The sequence below is a fragment of the Schistocerca piceifrons genome, chromosome 7, assembly GCF_021461385.2.
Source record: "Schistocerca piceifrons isolate TAMUIC-IGC-003096 chromosome 7, iqSchPice1.1, whole genome shotgun sequence".
In the NCBI taxonomy this organism is placed as follows: domain Eukaryota; kingdom Metazoa; phylum Arthropoda; class Insecta; order Orthoptera; family Acrididae; genus Schistocerca; species Schistocerca piceifrons.
The window spans coordinates 468,111,475-468,128,673 of NC_060144.1; the positions used below are offsets into that span (position 1 = coordinate 468,111,475).

The 17,199-nt window shown below is 41.9% G+C and overlaps 1 protein-coding gene across 1 annotated transcript in view; it reads right to left on the reverse strand.

Annotated features, from left to right (window-relative positions):
- LOC124709020 overlaps positions 1 to 17,199 on the reverse strand; it is a 126,041-nt gene that overhangs the window by 85,291 nt on the left and 23,551 nt on the right. The window contains exons 5-7 of the mRNA XM_047240667.1: positions 14,612 to 14,811; positions 9,041 to 9,203; positions 6,849 to 7,018 (exon numbers count right to left, since the gene is read on the reverse strand). Of these exons, the coding sequence (XP_047096623.1) occupies positions 6,849 to 7,018; positions 9,041 to 9,203; positions 14,612 to 14,811 (533 nt within the window). The remainder of the gene's footprint in view (positions 1 to 6,848; positions 7,019 to 9,040; positions 9,204 to 14,611; positions 14,812 to 17,199) is intronic.

A 17,199-nucleotide genomic window follows, 5' to 3' on the forward strand; every position in this document is an offset into this window, starting at 1 on the left:
ACGAAAACATGACATAAAACCTGTCTTTAAACCAGCAAAGAAAATAAGTCAAGTACTACGATCTGTGAAAGATAAACGCCCTCCCCTGTCGACATGTGGTGTGTATAAAATTCCATGTACCTGTGGTAAAGTTTATATTGGTACTACCAAAAGAAGCGTAAACACGCGACTGAAAGAGCATAAAAGTCTTTGTCGACTTGGAAAAATAGAAAAATCAGCTGTAGCGGAACATGCTCTTCAACCAGGCAACCACCAAGTGAAGTTTTCGGATACCGAAGTTTTATCTACAACGTTAAATTACTATCCACGGCTATATAGAGAAGCTATTGAAATTTATAAACATCACGATAATTTTAATAGGAAAGAGGAGGCTATGAAACTTAGCGATATATGGACAGTGGCTCTACAAAATTGCTGACAATTTTTATCTTTGACAAGGTGGTAATCGATAGTCAACCTTATCTTTGCTATGGATTATCACTGCTCATCACGTGTCACCTGAACCACGCCCCCCTTTCTCACAATATATAAGTCGCTCTCAGACACCCGACCAGTCAGTCGGCAAGACTCAGCGGAGCAGCGCCTCTGAGGAAGTCCAGCGCAGTCCTGGACGAAACGTAAGGAGCAGAAAAGTTCTTGGACCACGACCTCACATCCCGGAAAGTATATCAACAGCAAACTATAACGAACAAAATGTGATTTTTTAAAAAAAAAAAAAAAAAAAAAAAAAAAAAAAAACCTGCCCCAGCACAAATGTTCAATTTTCCTCATTGATTTAAATAAATGCCCTCTCCCAGCCAATGTCTTTAATTCCCTTGTGCCTTAATTCATGGTGACTGCTGGACCAAAATGTTCTTCCGGACATGTCAGAAACAAAAGATTAATGTTGTCACATTCTCACCAAATCTAGCTTCACTACAGTTCTGGCCTTCTGGCCAAAGCCATCGTGGACGTGTCACACGATGTAAACGTCATCACACACCCTCTTACATTTTATACCTTCTTTTGACGCCTCTTTGCTGAAAAACCACGATACCCAAGGTTGAAATCACGCACCTATATAATATTTCAGAAAAAAATTTAAATTTTTATGGTGATTACAGCAACTGATCAATGTGTATAATAATGGCCACCGCCTTGTGCCTAATATCTGGAAGAGGTGATATTAAAGACACTTATACGAACTGGCAGGAGGATAGACGAAGAGAATGTCAGATTCAAAAGTTACCTCAGAAGAAGCTGGAAGACCCCTCGTCCAGCCATTTATTGTGATGTTGTTCACTGCCAGATCTCCGTAGACATTCTGAAAGGGCCTATGAATATTTGCGATGCGATGCTCTGGTTTTCCACCAAAAGAAACACAGTACCAGCTCTCTGCTTGGAACGCACCTGCGTTACGGAAGCCTACATATAGCGACGCCACCTATCGGAAACTCTAGAGGCTGAAGCGGGAATATTCTAGGACGTCCAACAGTAAATTCAGCGCTTTTCAACCGATATTTCCGGAGAAAAAAAGGGTTGAATTTCTTATTGAACTTCCTTTGTACAAGGAAGGTCCAAGAGTAGGGATTAAAAGTCGAGGTCGAAGAATGTGAGGGATAAGATTCTATGATGACTTTGCTATCCTCACAGGAAATGAGGAAGAATTTTCGGGACCTGTTGAGTGGAATGGTATAATTGGCACAAAATATGGACTGCGAGTAAACGGAAGAAAGACGATACTAATGAGGAGTATCGGAAATAAGACGCATGGTAATCTAAATATCGAAATTGGTGACATATAAGTAGATCAAGAAAAGGTTTTCTGCTACCTAGGAAGCAAAATCAGACAGACAGAGGAAGGAGTAGATCAAAGGCAAACTAGCTCAGGCAAAGAGAGCATTTTTGACATGAGAAATTCTATGAGTATCAAACAACGGTTTAATTTCAGGAAGAGAGAATATCCATTTGGAGCAATGTATGAAAGTGGTCTAGTACCCGTGGTCTAGGGGTAGCGTCTTTGATTCATAATCAGAACGTCTTCGGTCCCGGGTTCGAACCCCGCCTCTGCCTAAACTTTGATAAATAATCAGCATTGGCGGCCGAAGACTTCTGGCATAAGAAGTCAGCCTCATTCTGCCAACGGCCTTGTCAAAGGGGGCGGAGGAGCGGATAGAGGTTCAGGCCACTCTCTTGTCCTAGGGGTGGGAAATTACCCCTAAAGACGGAAGAATCAGCAATGATCAACGACATGAGGATGCAGAGGGCAATGGAAACCACTGCATTAAAAACACGTAACGTGTATCCACAGGACATGTGGCCTGTAATTGAAGAAGTGTCATGATGATCTCTCCATTGGCAAAAGATTCCGGAATAGTCCCCCATTCGGATCTCCGGGAGGGGACTGCCAAGGGGGAGGTTACCATGGGAAAAAGATTGAATAATCAACGAAAGGATAACGTTCTACGAGTCGGGGCGTGGAATGTCAGAAGCTTGAACGTGGTAGGGAAACTAGAAAATCTGAAAAGCGAAATGCAAAGGCTCAAACTAGATGTAGTAGGGGTCAGTGAAGTGAAGGGGAAGGAAGCCAAGGATTTCTGGTCAGATGAGTATTGGGGGGTAATATCAACAGCAGCAGAAAATGGTATAACAGGTGTAGGATTCGTTACGAATGGGAAGGTAGGGCAGAGGGTGTGTTACTGTAAACAGTTCAGTGACCGGGTAGTTCTAATCAGAATCGACAGCAGACCAACACCGACAACGATAGTTCAGGTCGCAAGCTGAAGATGAACAGATAGAGAAGGTGTATGAGGATATTGAAAGGGTAATGCAGTATGTAAAGGGGGACGAAAATCTAATACTCATAGGCGACTGGAATGCAGTTGTAGGGGAAGGAGTAGAAGAAAAGGTTACAGGAGAATATGGGCTTGGGACAAGGAATGAAAGAGGAGAAAGACTAATTGAGTTATGTAACAAGTTTCTCCTCACAAGAGGAGGAGGTATACTTGGAAAAGGCCGGGAGATACGGGAAGATTTCAATTAGATTACATCATGGTCAGACAGAGATTCCGAAATCAGATACTGGATTGTAAGACGTACCAGGAGCAGATATAGACTCAGATCACAATATAGTAGTGATGAAGAGTAGGCTGAAGTTCAAGACATTAGTCAGGAAGAATCAATACGCAAAGAAGTGGGACACGGAAGTACCAAGGAAAGAAGAGATACGTTTGAAGTTCTCTAACGCTATAGATACAGCAATAAGGAATAGCGCAGAAGGCAGTACAGTTGAAGAGGAATGGACATCTCTAAAAAGGACCATCACAGAAGTTGAGAAGGAAAACATAGGTACAAAGAAGGTAGCTGCGAAGAAACCATGGGTAACAGAAGAAATACTTCAGTTGATTGATGAAAGGAGGAAGTACAAACATGTTCCGGGAAAATCAGGAATACAGAAATACAAGTCGCTGAGGAATGAAATAAATAGGAAGGGCAGGGAAGCTAAGACGAAATGGCTGCAGGAAAAATGTGAAGACCTCGAAAAAGAGATGATTGTCGGAAGGACAGACTCAGCATACAGGAAAGTCAAAACAACCTTTGGTGACATTAAAAGCAACGGTGGTAACATTAAGAGTGCAACGGGAATTCCACTGTTAAATGCAGAAGAGAGAGCAAATAGGTGGAAAGAATACATTGAAAGCCTCTACGAGGGTGAAGATTTGTCTGATGTGATAGAAGAAGAATCAGGAGTCGATTTAGAAGAGAAAGGGGATCCAGTATTAGAATCGGAATTTAAAAGAGCTTTGGAGGACTTACGGCCAAATAAGGCAGAAGGGATAGATAACATTCCATCAGAATTTCTAAAATCATTGGGGGAAGTGGCAACAAAACGACTATTCACGTTGGTGTGTAGAATATATGAGTCTGGCGATATACTATCTCACTTTCGGAAAGGCATCATCCACACAATTCCGAAGACGGCAAGAGCTGACAAGTGCGAGAATTGTCGCACAATCAGCTTAACAGCTCATGTATCGAAGCTGCTTACAAGAATAATATACAGAAGAATGGAACATAAAATTGAGAATGCGCTAGGTGACGATCAGTTTGGCTTTAGGAAAAGTAAAGGGACGAGAGAGGCAATTCTGACGTTACGGCTAATAATGTAAGCAAGGCTAAAGAAAAATCAAGACACTTTCATAGGATTTGTCGACCTGATAAAAGCGTTCGACAATATAAAATGGTGCAAGCTGTTCGAGACTCTGAAAAAAGTAGGGGTAAGCTATAGGGAGAGACGGGTCATATACAATATGTACAACAACCAAGAGGGAATAATAAGAGTGGGCGGTCAAGAACGAAGTGCTCGTATTAAGAAGGGTGTAAGACAAGGCTATAGCCTTTCGGCCCTACTCTTCAATCTGTACATCGAGGAAACAATGATGGTAATAAAAGAAAGGTTCAGGAGTGGAATTAAAATACAAGGTGAAAGGATATCAATGATAGGATTCGCTGATGACATTGCTATCCTGAGTGAAAGTGAAGAAGAATTAAATGATCTGCTCAACGGAATGAACAGTCTAATGAGTACACAGTATGGTTTGAGAGTAAATCGGAGAAAGATGAAGGTTATGAGAAGTACTAGAAATGAGAACAGCGAGAAACGTAACATCAGGATTGATGGTCACGAAGTCAATGAAGTTAAGGAATTCTGCTACCTAGGGAGTAAAATAACCAATGACGGACGGAGCAAGGAAGACATCAAAAGCAGACTCGCTATGGCAAAAAGGCATTTCTGGCCAAGAGAAGTCTACTAATATCAAATACCGGCCTTAATTTGAGGAAGAAATTTCTGAGGATGTACGTCTGGAGTACAGCATTGTATGGTAGTGAAACATGGACTGTGGGAAAAACGGAACAGAAGAGAATCGAAGCATTTGAGATGTGGTGGTATAGACGAATGCTGAAAATTAGGTGGACTGATAAGGTAAGGAATGAGGAGGTTCTACGCAGAATCGGAGAGGAAAGGAACGTCTGGAAAACACTGATAAGGAGAAGGGACAGGACGATAGGACATCTGCTAAGACATGAGGGAATGACTTCCATGGTACTAGAGGAAGCTGTAGAGGGCAAAAACTGTAGAGGAAGACAGAGATTGGAATACGTCAAGCAAATAATTAAGGACGTAGGTTGCAAGTGCTACTCTGAGATGAAGAGGTTAGCACAGGAAAGGAATTCGTGGCGGGCCGCATCAAACCAGTCAGTAGACTGATGAAAAAAAAAGAAAAGAAAGTGACTCTTTTATTGTGGAAAAACCAGATAAAAGATAATCGAAGCGTTTGAGATGTGGTGCTACAGACACAAGGAAAGAGGAGCTTCTCCGCAGAATGGGCAAGAAAAGGGATATAGAAAAAAGAAAGAGATAACGGGACAGGTGTGAAGACACCACGGAATAACTTCCATGGTACCAGAGGGAGACTGAAATATATCAAACAAATAATTAAGGACGATGGCTGCAAGCGCTACTTTGATATGAAGATGCCGGCACAGAAGCAAAGTTGTGGTGTGCCGCATCAAACCAGACAGAAGAATAAGAAGGTACACTTTCTCTCCCTTAATATTCAGACAAGCTGCCGTGATCTTTCATCCAATTCCATCACGCAAATCTGACGCACACCGTGCATCGGCACTCAGTAGAAGAATTCAACAGCTACGACCGTTCGTATGGGATCCAAACTTAAATGTTCAATTGTGTGTGAATTCCTAAGGGACCAAACTGCTGAGGTCATCAGTCCCCAGACTTACACACTACTTGAACTATCTAATGCTAAGAACAACGCCCACACCCATGCTCGATGGAGAATCGAACCTTCGGTGGGAGGAGCCGCGCAATCCGTGGCATAGCGCCTCTAACCGCGCGGCCACCCCATGCGGCGGGATGCAAACACGGCGGGGTGTTGTAGCGGAGTGGAATCGGACTGATATACTGGAGAATGACGATTTAATTTAATCGCTAAAGGCAAATTCTGTGTAATTGCCTACACAAAAGAGACGAGCAACCACCTTCCCCCGCCCCGCAATACTAGCTTGAAATGTGTGAAATCTTATGGGACTTAACTGCTAAGGTCATCAGTCCCTAAGCTTACACACTACTTAACCTTGAATTATCCTAAGGACAAACACACACACCCATGCCCGAGGGAATACTCGAAGCTCCGCCGCGACCAGCCTCACAGTCCTTGACTGCAGCGCCCAGACCTCTCGGCTAATCCCGCGCGGCTACTAGCTTGAGCTCCGTCTCTAATGACCAAGTTGCCTTTCTTTCTTACTACCGCCCAAAAGTTAAACATAACTGAGAAGCGAGACAAAGCGTGATATACAGGATATCGGCCGCTCGAGTAGACTGTACGACCTGCAGAGATTTTTTTTGTTTTGTTTTTATTTAAGCGAATTTTTATGATGTCCACAAATTGCAGCACCTTCTAAGCTTTTCACGCTAATTAAGGCCATATAAACATGGTCTTTTCTAAATGTACTTCCGACGAAAAAGCAATTCTGGTAGCCAGAGTTTTTGTTTGTAAGCGAGAAGCATACTACTAACTTTCATAGATGTAGCTTTAAAAGTACATTTATAATTCTTTAATAACGATATTTTTTTTAAAAAAAAAAGCTTTTACCCACTACTCCACCCCCTTAGGTTAAATTTGCAAAAATCCTGAAACACATATTTCTTTATTTCCGACCAAGAAACCAAAAACCAATTTTCGTAGGTCTACCTTAATAGCGGCATTTAAAAAAGTACCATTCTAAAGGACGCCTATAATATAAGTATGTTTTATGAAAAAAATGTGATTATTGCAGGGAACACTTACGTCACTGATTGCTTGTGTCTTGTTCACACTGAACCCTTCGGATCCGAAGTAAAACTCTTCGACTCGTTTGGCAGCCTCAATTCTTTCCTCCTCTGTGGGAAGAGGAATTTGGTCGGCCACCGACTGCACGAAGGTCTCAGAAGCTTCTGATTCGTTCATAAATCCCGCCACTGTAATAAACGCAACAACAAACAAATCAAGTGCAAAGAAGACTTATTGTATTCAGCGCCATATTTATATCACGTGCTGATATTTATTACAAAGGAAGAGAAGATGGTGTCGTCGTCAGTCTGGACTGTAATTATGAGATCACATGCCACTTCTTCCGTTCACAACAACGGCTGCGAGAAACTGGCACGCTCACAACGAGTCGATTTACCGTGGTGTTCCAAGGATGCGCCGATTTCTCGACTTCGAAGAAGGCGTGCTGTGTCACATGGAAGGGAATCCGACGCTGAGTGTCCCAGACATCGCCAATGCCATGCGCAGTTGTAGAGCTCATGGCTCAGTCTTCGTCTCCGTAGTGAGCGGGATATTTGAAAGTAATCAATTTAATTCCCAGCCGAAATTTCTGTAGGTTGTAACATTATAATACACATGTATGTATTTTAAAAAATTTCCTTCATATACTTTAAATACTTTATTTCGATTTTCTCGTAAACCTTAAAAAATATTCATATGTGCAAAGAAAGCTTATTGATCTGTGTAGATAATAATGCAAATAACTACAATTTATACTGTATCAGTGCTGGTTATGGAAATGTTAGGGATACCCATCGAAGTATAAAAACGCACTGTGCAGCGGCGTTTCTTGACGCGAGTGATGTGACGTAAGAACCTGTGAGCTGCACAAGCAATTGTCTGCGGACTCTGACGTCATCAGAAGCGCGAGTTGCGTGCTAAGTCAGTGTGAGGAGAAGTTTTAATCTGCGGCATTCAGCTCCATTCACATCAAGATCCTGCTCCCCCCCCCCCCCCCCCCCCCCCACCTTACCACCGTCCCAAGTCATTGTCACCAATTAGGTCCCATCTTCATTCCTGTTATTGAAACAACCCGAGCGTCGATTGTTCGAAAAGAAACAAATATATCAGAATTAATTTTGGAAACAGGAGTAAAAGTGTTTTTCAGTGCGCTTCACTCTTGAGATAAATATTGTTAAAAGCAAATTTATTCTTGCAGATGAAAAGTACACTCATTCATGTGAAAGTAAATTAATTCCTTTCACTTCAAACTGATGATGTTATTTAAGAAAGCAATTATTCATACTTGCTAATTTTACGTAAACATGTGATGTTGTTTTGTGGGTAGGCCTGGTTCGTATTTCGGCGTTGCAATTGTGTTTGTACTCAGCGGTAGCTCCTTTATTTAAGTAATTCTAAAGTCAATTGAAATTTCCCTTCGTGTTTCATCGCCACTTCCCAAGTCAGCAAACGTGAGTGAACGCTGATGTGAGGTTGCGCAACAGCCTTCAGTTAGTCAGTATGAGAGTTATTTATTCCTGATTCATTTCATTGTGTGTTTAATAAAGAGTGTAGTAATAACTGAAATTTTTCTCCTTATTATTTCGTGACTTTTGGTACTGCAAACGCGTGTGTTTTCTTCCGCTGCCGCGTGTATTCGAAGTATTCCTTACTCATTACTGTCCACAATTTTGATTATTTAGTGAACAGACAAGCTCCAATTAGGCTGGCGACCGTGTTCTTCATTTATTCCAAAAGTATTAGTAAAGTTTATTGTTTTATGTCCCGAGTACCACGGTGCGCCTTTTCGTTGGAACAATACGTGAATGACTGCACAGTTTTTGACAACTGAACTACATTTAACTGGAAGTAGAGAAGACAGAACAATTCGTTCTCAGAGATAACTTGCTGTAAACCTCTCCCTCACTAATCGGTGTTACATTTTCACATTTTCCCTCGGAACCGACAGGTTTCCCAAATTTTTCTTCCTGTCAGTCACACGTGAACACTGTCAAATATATTTTCGCAAAAGCCGGTTATGTAAATGGAGAAGTTACAAGTTGACATTGTGATACAAAATATTCCTTGATTTATACAGTCATAAAGGTGTAATTACTTGCTCTTTAGGACTGAGACCCACTTGAGAACTCCTTGCACATCAAACTTGGAGTTGTGGCTGGAACAGCTCTATATCGGAAGATCTGTAAAATAACAAGGCAAGAAATACTTACGTAAGGCGAAAAAACTGGCTTCCCCCGATGTGACGCCGACCATGAAGGGCACCCTGTTGTAACGGCCCTCACTCAGGCTGACCTCAGGCAGTTCGGTGATCACCGCAGAGTCGGACGGTGCCTCTACCACTGGAGCGAAGGCTATCATACCTGGTGCCCCATCCTGCGGAAGATCCGAAGTATGCACCATTAGTAATCCGAAATTTTTAACTTAGCACGTTTTAGTTTTCAGGATGTTACTGAGCTATTAGTGCGTGTGAAGAATCTACCAAGCTGTCTACAAATTCTGGATGGACCATAAAAACACCAATAAATCGAGAAAACATAAAGCAATTGAGACGTAGATTGATTATATTCCTGCAATATCACAGCGGCAAAAAATAACAAAATGTTAATCAGTGGTGTTGTAAATTGTGTTAGTTGAGCCGGGTGGTTATAATTAAAGTGCAGCCGTGGGCTCCAATTAAACGAGACTTATGCAGCTGTACACATTTAGTTGTAGCTGGTTCCCAACCAGTTACGAATTTCAGAAATGTGCTGAAAACCGTGAAAGTGGCGACCCTGTTCATGACGTCAGCAGAGACAATTTGAATGATCTGCTTAGTTGCCATCTAGTTCATTGACGTTGACGCTCCCAGCGCTTAGTGCAGGTACTCGGGGCAATGGAATACATCCACCTGCTGACGTTGACACAGGACAAATGTAAACAAGCAGAATGCACACCCGCCATTGCGTCCATCATCGTCAGTTGAAGAGTTGTGTCAGTAGAATGTACACCACCAAAGAGAAGGTAGAAATTCTACTCACGGAGGTTCGAGTCCTCCCTCGGGCATGGGTGTGTGTGTGTTGTTCTCAGCGTAAGTTAGTTCCTTCCTATAAACTGCATCAACATAAAGTTTCTTTTATTGTTGTTGTTGTTGTTGAAGGTAGGCGAAATGCTACGCGGGCAGCGGAATTGTACACATAGCGATATTCTGACAAGAACCCACCTTCCCGACGGATGCTTTCTCGTCTTCTTGCGACGCTTCAGGAAACGAGAAGTTTCAACCCACGACAACGAAATCTTCGTAGCACTTGCACAGACGAAACTGCTGAAGGTACTGTTCTCGCTTCTGTTGCTATGAATCCCAATGTGAGCACACGACAGCTTGAACACGAGATTTGCATTCCTAAAATCAGTGTACATCGTATTCTTACACGGCACTGGTTCCATCCTTACCATGTACACCTACATCAAGAATTGCATGGGAATGATTTCCAGGGTCGTGTACAGTTCTGTCAGTGGACACGGCTGTAAATCCTCGCCAACCCGAACTTCTTCTCCACTGTTCTATTTACCGATGAATGATCCTTCTCAAACAAAGGACAGGTAAATACAAGGAACATGCATTATTGGTCCAGCGACAACACACGACGGTTTAGACAGGTGGAACACCATCGTCAGTGGAGAGTTAACACCTGGTCTGGGATGCTTGGTGCTACAATTATTGGTCCTTATTTCATCAATGGTAGTCTAAATGGCACAGCGTATGCCAACTTCATCTGACGAATTCTTCTTTCTCTTCTGGATGTAGTGCCGCTAAGAACCAGAATGCTTATGTAGTATCAACACGATGGATGTCCAGTACATAATGCCTTGCGAGCACGTCGTGTTCTGAACCGAAGGTATCCTGCCAGATGGATTGGTCAAGGAGGAACGGTTTCTTTGCCTATTGGGTCTCCTGGTTTAAATCCTCTGGACCTTTTTCTTTGAGGGTGGTTCAAATGGTTCAAATGGCTCTGAGCACTATGGGACTCAACTTCTGAGGTCATTAGTCCCCTAGAACTTAGAACTAGTTAAACGTAACTAACCTAAGGACATTGTAACGTTCCCTGGCAGCACACACACTATTAATAAACTAAAATTTAATTGTACTATATACGCCGCTATGAAGCAATTTGTATATACTGTAATTATTTAACAAAAAAAAAATATTATTTAATTTTGTGTAAAGGACATTCGTTATTATTGTAATATTTTCTGTAATAATATTCTCGATGTATTTATGATTGTAATATTTCTATACTCATAATGTAATTACGAAATGTGTCAATATCTGCGATAAGAAAAATGTAAAATACAGCCGCAGATTGCAAAGAGACAATAACGGTTGTGAGTCGTATAAATAGGAATACATAGTGTGCATTCTTTGTCTTCTTCCTCGAGAGCTGAGAGAGAGAGGAACCTGTGACGTAGCATTTTATGAACGGGTAGACTTCATCTGTCTGTATCTAGATTTAGCCGCCATTAGAGGAGAAATTACAAACTAATGTAAGTTGAATTATTGTTGTGGTCTAAATACATTATAATTTGTCAAAAGTGTGTATTACTAATGTAAATTAGCTTGCCCATGTCATCTATAATATTTCTTTAAAGAATTTTCAGCATTTTTTTAGCAATAATCGCTGGTGTTGCTGGGCTGTGCCGCGACCGAACGATTTGCAGCGGCGGCACATTTAAAAAATTGTTCCGCTAAGAAAAATTAACCAAACCCGTAAATCGGGAGCAGATAAAGATTAGCAGTGAATTAAGAAAATGTTTTTTTCTTTTGCAGCGATCCTGAGACTGACGGAATTATTTACTAGTTTCACATTTGTGCATTCGTAGGCGGATAGTTAACGTTGAAATTTAACAATTTATTGGTTCTTTCAAATAACTTAAATGTATAGTGAAGTGTGCTTTATCAATGATAATTAAACGTCGGCTTGGCAATATTTAACCATTTTCTGCTGATAGAGACAGTCTTGTGTTCCATAGCTAACGCCGGGAGGAATGTAGTAAATATTAAAAAAAAAAAAAAAACCACTGCATTTAGAAAATGTGTGCAAAGGCCAAATTATGTAAAAGACTTAATTCTCAACTAAATATTCTTAATCAGTTAATATGAATTTATCAGCATGAGGGGGTTGACTAAGTTCACGTAATTTTAAATGTACTTAACTCTACAAAATTGTTAAGGCTTTCGTGGCCACTTGTTGACAAACTGCCTATTGGCCGACGTTCATCTAATGATTTTTCTGACGTTTCGCCAGCACGAGTGGCTGGCATTGTCAAAGCTTCACCCTCCATTGCCGGTGGTGAACTGGAGGCGAGCTCGCGGCCGCAGACTATATGTACCTGGTTTACGAAATATTTCATTACGACCATATTTTCAAAGCTAAATCTATGAAAATTTGCATTTGCCTTCTCCGTTAGAAATAAAAAATACGTGTGTCACTTGTTGGAAATTCATCCCCTGTGGGGGTGAAATAAGAGATGGAAATGCCGTGTGGCTAGGGCCTCCCGTCGGGTAGACCGCTCGCCTGGTGCAAGTCTTTCGAGTTGACGCCACTTCGGCGATGGGGATGAAATGATGATGAAAGACACACAACACCCAGTCATCACGAGGCAGAGAAAATCCCTGGCCCCGCCGGGAATCGAACCCGGGACCCCGTGCGCGAGAAGCGAGAACGCTACCGCAAGACCACGAGCTGCGGACAAATAAGAGATGAAAACCTTCGAGGAAATATTTCATTACGCAAGTATTTTTAAAGCGAAGTCTATGAAAAGTTGTATTTGGTTTCTTTGTTAGAAATAGAAAAATATACATTCCACTATTGTGAAAACTCAATCCGTAATGGAGTGAAACAGGCAGTGAAATGTTTTATGAAAACATTTCACTGCGAAAGCAATTTAAAGCTAAAATCGGTATTTGGCTTTTCGATTAGGAATGAAAGAAATACGTGTTTCACTGTTTCTGGAAATTCAACCCCTTATGGGGTGAAACAGGGGGTAAAGATTTTTAAGAAACCTCTACGAAGTAAGTCACAATGTTCGAATACAATGTACAGTACGTTCCGAAATTCTGCTGCATATCGACTGTCATCATATTGGCCTGTAACTTAGTGGCTTACTTCTATTGCCGTTCTTGAATAATAGTGAGACGTGTGCAACTTTCCAGTCTTTAACGTACGGATCTTTCGTCGAATACGCGGATGTATATGATTGTTATGTGTGTAGCTATTGCATCAGCATACTCTAGAAGAAACGTAAAAGGTATACAGTCTGAAGGGGTAGACTTGCTTGAATGATTAAGTTGCTCCACTATTCTGAGGATATCGATTTCTACGTTACTCATATTGGCATTAGAATTCTGGAACATTTACTTCGTCTTCTTCGGTGAACGAATTTCTAAAAGGTCTGTTTAGTAACTCTGCTGTAGGACAACTGCCATGGACAGTATTTGTACCGTTATCGAGCAGTGACGTCATTGATTCTGTCTTGCCGCTAGCAGACTACATACGACCAGAATCTCCTCGGTTTTTCTGCCAGGTTTCGAGACAAAGTTTCATTGGTAAAACTATTATAAGCATCTCGCATTGACGTCCGCACTAAATTTCGATTTACTGTAAGGGATCGCCAATGTTGGGGATTTTGCGTTGGTTAAAATTTGAAGTGATTTTTTTCATTGTTTCTGCAACAGTTTTCTGACTTGTTTTTGTACCATTGGGGATCAGCTGTGTCGTTTGTTAATTTATTTGGCATGAATCTCTCAGTTGCTGTCGATACTATTACTTTAGATTCAAGGTACATTTGGTTTACACTTATATTGTTATTTTGGAAGAAATCCAGACTATCTCTGAGGAAGGCGTCAACCGAATTTTCATCTGCTTTTTTGAACAGGCTTTTCGGTCCACGGAGGTTCATAAAAAGCAAATATATTTATTTGGCGATACAAATATTGGCAAGTCAACCTTGATCGAAAAGGTTTTATCGAAAAAGCAGCACGTTTATTTGCCTTTTGTTCCGAATTCGGATTTGGTGGGTACGACAGTCGTATCCACAAGGTAATTGTTTTTGTCGAAGGGCGACCAGTTACTGTTAATGTTAAAAACAAACCTGGCATGGTTATTACACATCGTGGCTTGGTTATATTTGTATCGAATGAGTTTAGTATTGGTGATGAAGTTTTAATTTCCCGACTTGAAGTCGTACATGCAGATTGTCATATTGTTCATTGTTGCAACCCTTGTTCACAATACGAGCAGCCCTTAGCGGCTCGCCATCTCACAACTGTTCATGACGTCGCCTTTCCGGCTTGGATCTTTTTTAATATGTGACTTGTAAGTACTGCATCTTTTCGAGTCAGTACAAACTTTAATTTTATTAGTGTACTATACACCTAATATGTTTTAGAACAGTTAGTCTAATTCTGAAGACGACGCTCATAGTAGCGTCGAAACCAGGTCAATTTTGACTTAATATTTGTGACCGAGGGCTTATTTGTTCCAATATAGACATATTTTTCGTTTATTTTTGGAGTATGTGGGAGTTACGGTATTCAGTCTCGCTACGACAGTCCTGTCTTCACAAATCCCTGTATCTCGTTTTGACGCTCGTTATTAGCTGACGATTATTACTGCTAAGAGGATAAGTATGCTTCCACAACCGTTTACTATTCGAGTGGGCTCGTGAACTAATTGCTCGAATTAATTTTGATAGAGCTAGGGCTGTGTTAAAGCTGCAAGGTTCTTTCGTGAGCAGACACTTACGATCTGGGCCGTCGACAGGTCCTCCGGGTCGGCCGCCCTCAGGAAGGCTGCGAGGCGTTCGTCGTCCAGTGTGGCGTTGTCCCCCTGCTGCTGGAAGCCCAGGGCGGCGCCCAGCCGGTAGGCGACGTCGCGCGGGCTGGGCTGCAGCGCCCACGGGGCGGAGGCAACGCCGCTCTCCATCACCGCTGCCCGCAACAGGCCTGCGGGCACAGACGCGTCAGCTGGTTGTCACCTCAGTCTCAACACGACCAGGCCGTTTACACACGGGGGGAGAACAGACTCTAAGGGGAGACGATGCAATCATATCTACGTCTAGAACAATATGACGGATTTTCTTTCTTTCCTTTCTAAACGGTTGCTTTTCTATTTAATCACGCTAGTGGCAAGTGCTGTACCATGAGCGCCTTGATATAATCAATAAAATTCTTCTGGGTCTGTGACCCCCTTGTCAGTGTGAAAAACTTCCAAATTTTCGGTCACTATTGCAGCTTGCCTTCCGCAGGGTGCTTTTTCCTCTAACTGCTGAATACTCGTATATTGGCGGAAGAAGCTATCATCGAAATCTGATAGGCTATTGAGGATGAGGCGGAGGTGTATCAGACATTATTTTTATTATACGCTGCGATACGATATTGCAGTGCCTGTGTTATTCTGATTACGATGCAACGGCACTGCGGCGACTACAGTCGTTACGAAATAAATTAACTGAATTCGAAATTGTGAATAAAGACAACCATCAGCTGTAGAAGAGAAAGATGACAATGAAAATTTGTGCCGGACTGGGACTCGAACCCGGTTTTCTCGCTCTTCGCGAGTGTTCGCCTTACCTTCTCATGACAAACTACTCACAAGGGAACCTCCCCATCGCACCCCCTCTCAGATTTAGTTATAAGTTGGCACAGTGGATAGGCCTTGAAAAACTGAACACAGATTAATCGAGGAAACAGGAAGAAGTTGTGTGGAACTATGAAAAAAATAAGCAAAATATACAAACTGCGTAGTCCATGCGCAAGATAGGCAACAACAAGGATAGAGACAGCTTGGGAGCGCCGTGGTCCTGTGGTTAGCGTGAGCAGCTGCAGAAGGAAAGGTCTTTGGTTCAAATCTTCCCTCGAGTGAATTTATTTTCTTTATTTTCGCAAAGTTATGATCTGTCCGTTCGTTCATTGATGTCTCTGTTCACTGCAATAAGTTTAGTGTCTGTGTTTTGCGACCGCACCGCAAAACCGTGCGATTAGTAGACGAAAGAACGTGCTTCTCCAATGGGAACCGAAAACATTTGATCGCAAGGTCATAGGTCAACCGATTCCTCCACAGGAAAACACATTTGATATATTCTATACGACAGTGGTGACGGCATGTGCGTCACATGACAGGAATATGTTTTCGACCCACCTAACTTGTACACTTGGCGAATGACTAAAAATATTCTTCTACCTTGCCCGATTTAGGTTTTCTTGTGGATGTGATAATCACTCCCAAAAAAGTGATGAAAATAAAAAAATTAAAGTTTTCACTCGAGGGAGGACTTGAACCAAGGATCTCTCGGTTCGCAGCTGCGCACGCTAACCACGTGACCACGTCGATCCTCAGATTTCACTCTGCTTGATGTTGCATATGTTGCGCATGGACTACTCAGTTTGTAAATTTGCTTATTTTTTTCATAGTTCCACACAACTTCTTCCTGTTTTCTCGATTGATCTGTGTTCAGTTTTTCAAGGCCTGTCCACTGTGCCAACTTATAACTAAATCTCAGGAGGGTGCGTTGGGGAAGTTCCCTTGTCAGAGAAAAAATTAAAACTAGAATTAGAAGAATCAAGGTGCACCGTGGAGGTTCTGTAAGCAGAAATCCATAGGTCTCTGGTTCTAATCCGACCCGGAGGAAACATACTTATATCTGTAGCTCAGAAGGACAATTGACACACAAGTTGACTGTAGTCCCTCAACGGACTGAATCTTCACCTGGGCGACGGTCATCATCGCAAGGAGGAGCCCGAAGCCTTGACGTGCCACGACACGATTATGATTACTCATAAAGACAAAATGAGTAATATGTGAATGATTCAATATTAGTACTGAAATTCATTATTTCTGGCCACGTTACAGTACTGCAAGTTTTGTAACACATAGCATTATTTTGTACTCTACGGTGACAAATAAACAATATTGACATACTTTTAAAAAAATGTTAAGGCGACCACTCGCTACGAGCGGGAAATCCGGGTTCGTGTCCCGGTCCGACACAAAATTTTCATTGTTGTCATTTCATTTTACAGCTGATGGTTGTCCTCATTCGCAAATGCGAATACATTTAATGCATTCTGTTTACTGGTGTTTTCATTGTTTCTTGTCACTGGTGGAAATAGACGTTCTTGATTGGGGTGTACTTAAGTGCTAGGCACTCGTGTATATAAGCGAATGGGAAACGGGCGGCAGCATTTACTCACAACCAAACCTCTAGACGTCACACTGTCATATCTGTACCAAACGTTGTATATCGATAGAGTATCAACCAAAACTCCGATATAGTTTGTGATATGTGCTGTCGTCCAGGAGAAGTTGCGTAAAATGGAAGGAATAAGTACGAC